At 46.4% G+C, this 6,000-nt stretch overlaps 1 protein-coding gene across 1 annotated transcript in view; it reads right to left on the reverse strand.

Annotated features, from left to right (window-relative positions):
* The window catches only part of TTC33 (tetratricopeptide repeat domain 33), a 121,097-nt gene extending 115,676 nt beyond the window's left edge, over positions 1 to 5,421 (reverse strand). Inside the window, exons 1-2 of the mRNA XM_084628351.1 lie at positions 5,321 to 5,421; positions 4,027 to 4,256 (exon numbers count right to left, since the gene is read on the reverse strand). Coding sequence (XP_084484477.1) covers positions 4,027 to 4,247 — 221 coding nt within the window. The 5' untranslated portion in view covers positions 4,248 to 4,256; positions 5,321 to 5,421. The remainder of the gene's footprint in view (positions 1 to 4,026; positions 4,257 to 5,320) is intronic.
* Positions 5,422 to 6,000: the final 579 nt, after the last annotated feature.

Raw genomic sequence — 6,000 nt, forward strand, 5'->3', positions numbered from 1 at the left:
CCTAGGCAACGCATTCCAGTGTTTCACCACCCTCTTAGTGAAAAAGTTTTTCCTAATATCCAACCTAAATCTCCCCCACTGCAACCTGAGACCATTACTCCTTGTTCTGTCATCTGCTACCACTGAGAACAGTCTAGACCCATCCTCTTTGGAACCCCCTTTCAGATAGTTGAAAGCAGCTATCAAATCCCCCCTCATTCTTCTCTTCCGTAGACTAAACATCCCCAGTTCCCTCAGTCCCTGAATCATTTTTGTTGCCCTCCGCTGGACTCTTTCCAATTTTTCCACATCCTTCTTGTAGTGTGGGGCCCAAAACTGGACACAGTACTCCAGATGAGGCCTCACCAGTGTCGAATAGAGGGGAACAATCACGTCCCTCGATCTGCTGGCAATGCCCCTACTTATACATCCCAAAATGCCATTGGCCTTCTTGGCAACAAGGGCACACTGTTGACTCATATCCAGCTTCTCGTCCACTGTAACCCCTAGGTCCTTTTCTGCAAGTCAATTGGATTGTCTTTGTTTTCAAGTCTTTACATAATTTATTCCTAGCCTCTCTTGCTTCTCTTGTTTCCTTTTGCTTTCCTCCTTCACCCCACCAGTAACGCCAGCCTCAATACCCCCGTTCCCTTCTTTCATTTCCAACTTTGTCTTCTTCCAGGCTTCCCACATGCAAGAAATGCCATCCCAAAACTATGTGCTAAGTTGTCTCACTCCTAAAAAGACCACTGCCACACTGACTACAAGAAATTTTAATTGAATTTAAATTTGTTAGGCCTTTTGACCCTAGGGACTGGATTGCTTGTCATGTATATATTTACAACAATATTATAACATACAATACACAAATCTAAACCATGGTTAAAATGAACCACTTTTGCATCAGAAAAAATAACCATTCCTTGAAGACAATTACCCCAGGTTTGCCTACTCACTTTCAGACCCTCCACCAATACAATGCAGTAATGAAAAGATTGAGAGGGGTCTGGACTGAGAGTTTTCACTTCTGAACTACTTGAAATATTTAGAATTTTTTTTAAAACCTGAGGTCTGCCATAAAGTTATAAGCCCTGTCCACATCTTACTATTGCAGCATGTGACAGCCAGAAAAGGCCACAGATATTGATGGTGGAATTTATGTTAACAAAATATTTAGTTGGAAAAAATTAAGTGAATTTAAAGCTTTTTAATCTTAATGCTATCCATGTCCTGCCCGTGTATATACCTGAGATTCTTTGCTGTTTTTTAAAAGCTTTATTGCATTTTACATAATACACAAAAATAAGGTAAAAATATACAAAAAGATACCAAGATACATAATGAGCCAATAATTCTTCCATTATGTCCAATATCCCAAAGCAAAATACAATAAAAGGAAGACAGACAGACTCAGATCCAGCTTATACCTAATATATATACAGGGTCGGTATCAAGTGAAATACTCAGCTACAGAAGTGCAGGTGGTTAGGAATATTATGGTGATGAGTGTGGTATAAAAACCTATAGAATATAATAGAATAGGAATGTTTTCACATTGTCAAGATTAAAAATACAATTTCTTTCAAATGTATAGATCAAAAAAGTGCAACAGGTAAAGTGATACTTCCAATGCTGAATGATTACAAAGTGATTAACAACGCATCTTGGTATGTGGTGTAATTTGTGTTTTCTGGTATAAGTATCTACATAAACAGTTAATGTTGCTACCTTAAAAAATATTGACAACATACTTAAAACTGGTTTTAGTTATTTTGGAGGAATGTCAATACTTTAGACCTAAAATAACAGAACGAAGAGACACAAAAGCTGTACAGAATTATATTAACTTGTTTTATTAATAAGCTAAATATATTCTCTATCTTAAAGTTGTTTTTCTAGATGCAGTATGATAGTGACAGTGGAAGTGTCTCTACCTCACCCCTCCAAAGTTATCAAAAGCTTGATTCTGAGTATCCGAGGCTAAGAAGGTAGTTCAGTTTTCATATGCAGTAAGTTTTTCGTCTCTCTGCTGAGACTACCCTACCATCAAAGATACCTAATCATACCCCATATGATGTTGGTTTATGCGGTGTGAACATATAATAAAAAAAAGGAAGGACTACAAATTCATTTCATGTAGGCCACCAAAGAGTTGTCAGTGGTAATGACTAGAACTGGCTGAAATTTTTCAGTCAATTATTAAATATGCAGAAAAATGCAGTTGCAAGTCAAATTCAATGAATAATTTTGGCCAAATAAAAAATGGGGGGGAAGTTTTTAAAAAGTCAAATTGTGTAAATTTGACACAATATTTTTTAATCAAACTGTGACAGTTCAAAATTTTGTTTCAAAATGTCATTTTGAATCACTGTTCAAAATGCTTTATTTGACCTGAACAAAAAATTTTCAGTTTTTCATTGAGAAAAAACAACAACAAAAATAATTTTGTTTCAAAATCTTTTCTGGTTCAGCAACTAAACTGAAAAAAATCAATTATGCACTCTGCTCTGTAATGACTGATTCAGTACTGGACTGTATAAGCAATTTAGTAGGATTTATCTTTTAAACATACATGAATCCAGAAGCCTCTATTGCAGGGGTCGGCAACCTTTCAGAAGTGGTGTGCCAAGTCTTCATTTATTCACTTTAATTTAAGGTTTTGCGTGCCAGTCATACATTTTAACGTTTTTTAGGTCTCTCTCTATAAGTCTACATATTATATAACTAAACTATTGTCGTATGTAAAGTAAACAAGGTTTTCAAAATGTTTAAGAAGCTTCATTGAAAATTAAATTAAAATGCTGATCTTACGCCCCCAGCCCATGCCAGCCTGGGCCCCGCTCAGCCCACTGCCGGTCTGGGATCCCAGCCCTGCCCACATAGAGTGGGTACTTACCTTCTCCCTGGTTCTAGCTCTTCCTTTCTCTCTGCACTGAGCTGAGGGTGGGAGTGCACTGAGCACAGGGTTGGGGGTGAAGGAGCAGGCTGGGGGTTGGGGTGTAGGGTCTGGCCAGGAGCTAGATGAGGGAGGGGACTCAGGGTTGGGGCAGGAGGTTTGGGTATGGAGTGCTTACCTGGACAGCTCCCATTTGGTGCAAGGGGTGCAGGTGGGAATGTGGGGGGGCGGGTGCAGGAGCTCTTGGTTGGTGCTCAGGGTGGGGGTGGGAATGTGGGGGGTGCAAGAGTCAGGGCATGAGGTGTGGGGGGCTGGGTACGTGTGGGGGGTGCAGGAGTCAAGGCTGGGGGTGTGTGAGGAGGGTGCAGGAGTCAGGGCAGAGGGCTGGGGGCATGTGAGGGGGTGCAGGAGTCAGGGCATGGGGTGGAGGGGACTGGATATGTGTGGGGGTGCTGGAGTCAGGACTGGGGTCGTGAGGGGGTGCTGGGGTCAGGGCAGGAGACTGGGAGTGTGTGCGGGGGTGCAGGGGTCAGGGCAGAGGGCTGGGGGTGTGAGCTAGAGTCATGGGGATGCTCCCAGCCCCCTGCCCAGAGTGGCTCACGGCAGGGGTTTGGAGGGGATATGCAACTGATTCCACCCCCCTTTCCCCAATGCCTGTCCCCACCTCTTCTCTGCCTCCTCCCTGGAGCAGAGAGCTCACTGCGGCTCCACTTCTCCCCCTCCCTCTCAAGTGCTAACAGCTGATCAGCAGCAGGGAGGGAGAGGAGGTGGGGCAGGAACTCAGCACACTGGAGGAAGAGGTGGGGGAGGGAGGAGCTTGCCTGCCCTGCAGCAGCAGCTGGCAGGACCAAGCTTCTTCACCCTGCCCCTGCAGGGGGGTGGAGAAGAGCAGGCCAGGGAGAGCAGGCACGCTGCTGCCTGCCGGGGTCCCAGCCGCCGGCCCAGCTCAGCCCGCTGCCGGCCTGGGTTCGCCAGCGGTGTGAGCGGGGCTGGCGGTTGGGACCCGACAGGCAGCAGGGTGCCATTAAAAATCAGTACGCGTGCCATAGGTTGCTACCCCTGCTCTATTGGATACTTCTTACTAGTCAGAAAAAAATAAAATGGCATTTAGTGTTAAGTAACCCCAATAAAGATTAAAATAACGTTGGTACCTCCTATTTTCAGCCAAACGTGCACCTTCATCTTTCAGCTGTTTACTTTTCTCCAGACAGTCTTCCAACAGAATCTCCTTTCTTCTCTTAGTGGCATGGAGCCAGTCAACATCATCATTATCAACTAGACCTTTGTCATCAGCAGCTTCAGCTTCAAACTGTTGGGAAGTGGCCTTTGAAACCTTCTCACCAATCTTCCTCTTCCACCCAAAGGAAGCCATTCTAAAAAACTAGATGAAAACATTTTTTAACAATTTGCTTTCTATGTGTATAGAGGAAAAAAAACATCACACAGTAGATTAATTTGCTCATCTTGATACAGAGAAAGTAATATATCAAACTGCCATTCAATCCCATGAATATTGAATTGACTGGCAGTCTAGTGACCGCACAAGGCCAGTGTAATTTTGAAAGTATATGGGAAACATTTCTCCTTCCGGGTGATTAAAAAGAGAAGCAGTTGTCTGAAGTTGCTGAAAGCTGTAGAATACTGAAGTCGTCCTGGCAGAGAGAGAGAAGACAGAGGCCACAAGATGCATCAAGATGGTCAAAGATGCATCATAAATTACAAAAGCCTGTGATAACTAGGATGTGTATCGACTACATTTTGGAAGGTGAATGGAATTTAGGGTACTGGTCTAAATCTATAAAGCTCTAAATATCTGGGGAACTGCACTCCTCTCTGCATCGTACTGCTCCTGTACTATCAGCAAGGTGTTCTCTGTGAAGGGCCTTAATTTTTTTAGCACTGGGGCAGGCTGAAGGTTTCTTCCCCATTCAGCACGGAACAGCAGCATGGTGGGTGGGGGGAGAGACGTTGGTGAAGGTGTGGAGGGAAAGAAGGTCCAGAAGAAGATGATTTAACCTTTATTTTTGGCAAAGCCACCGAGAGCCAAGGAAACGCGGATGATTTGTTTATACTGTGCTATAAAGCTAAATAAATGGCACGTATAATGACGCCGCAGAGACCCGGGGGAGGGGGGAATCTGAGATTGTGTAACTTGCTGTTCAGCAGCTTACGCGTCCCCCTCGGCGCCTGATCTAGTCCACCCGCGGAGGAGCTGTCCTGACTCACAGCCACAGGCTCTGGGGCCCCCACCAGCCTCAGAGAGGGCAGGGGCGCTTCACTTGAGACTGGCCGACCCCAAACCGGCGCGTTAGCTCAGCTGACAGCCGCAGCCCGGGAGCCCACCCCACTGGCGGAGCGGGCCCGAAAGGGGAGAAGAGCCGAGCCGAGCGCGGCCAGGGCGCGGGGTGGGCTCGCTGCCGGGGCGCTACGGAGGGAGGCCGTTACCTTGCCCCCCTCGCCAGCTTTTGCTCTTCCGCCACCTGGAAACGCACGACCTTTGAACCCGCCCCGCACGGAAGCGGAAGCAGCTGCCAACTGGGGGGAGACGGAAGTTGTTCCTCCCGGCCTGTCAGCTGGTTCCCCCAGCCGCGGAGAAAAGAGCGGAGGGCGGCTGGGCCCCGCCCGCAGACTACAACTCCCAGCAGGCCGTGCGCCCGCCCTCTCTCTGGGGCAGGGCGGGGCCGGTCGCGCCGCTCTGTAGCGCCGCGGAGAAATGGGAACTTCTCTGGCTAAGTGTCAGGGCGTGGCCCTGTTACATAAACAACAAGGAGTCCGGTGGCACCCTAAAGACTAACAGATTTATTTGGGCATAAGCTTTCCTGGCTAAAACACCCACTTCTTCAGGTGCGTGGAGTGAGAGTTACAGATGCAGACATAAATACACTGACACATGGAGTGACCTCCCAAGTGGCGATCCAGGGCTGACAGGGCCAATTCGATCAGGTTTCAGAGTAACAGCCGTGTTAGTCTGTATTCGCAAAAAGAAAAGGAGGACTTGTGGCACCTTAGAGACTAACCAATTTATTTGAGCATGAGCTTTTGTGAGCTACAGCTCACTTCATCGGATGCATACCGTGGAAACTGCAGCAGACTTTATATACACACAGAGAATATGAAACAATACC

The sequence above is a fragment of the Lepidochelys olivacea genome, assembly GCF_965140295.1.
Source record: "Lepidochelys olivacea isolate rLepOli2 genome assembly, chromosome: 5".
In the NCBI taxonomy this organism is placed as follows: domain Eukaryota; kingdom Metazoa; phylum Chordata; order Testudines; family Cheloniidae; genus Lepidochelys; species Lepidochelys olivacea.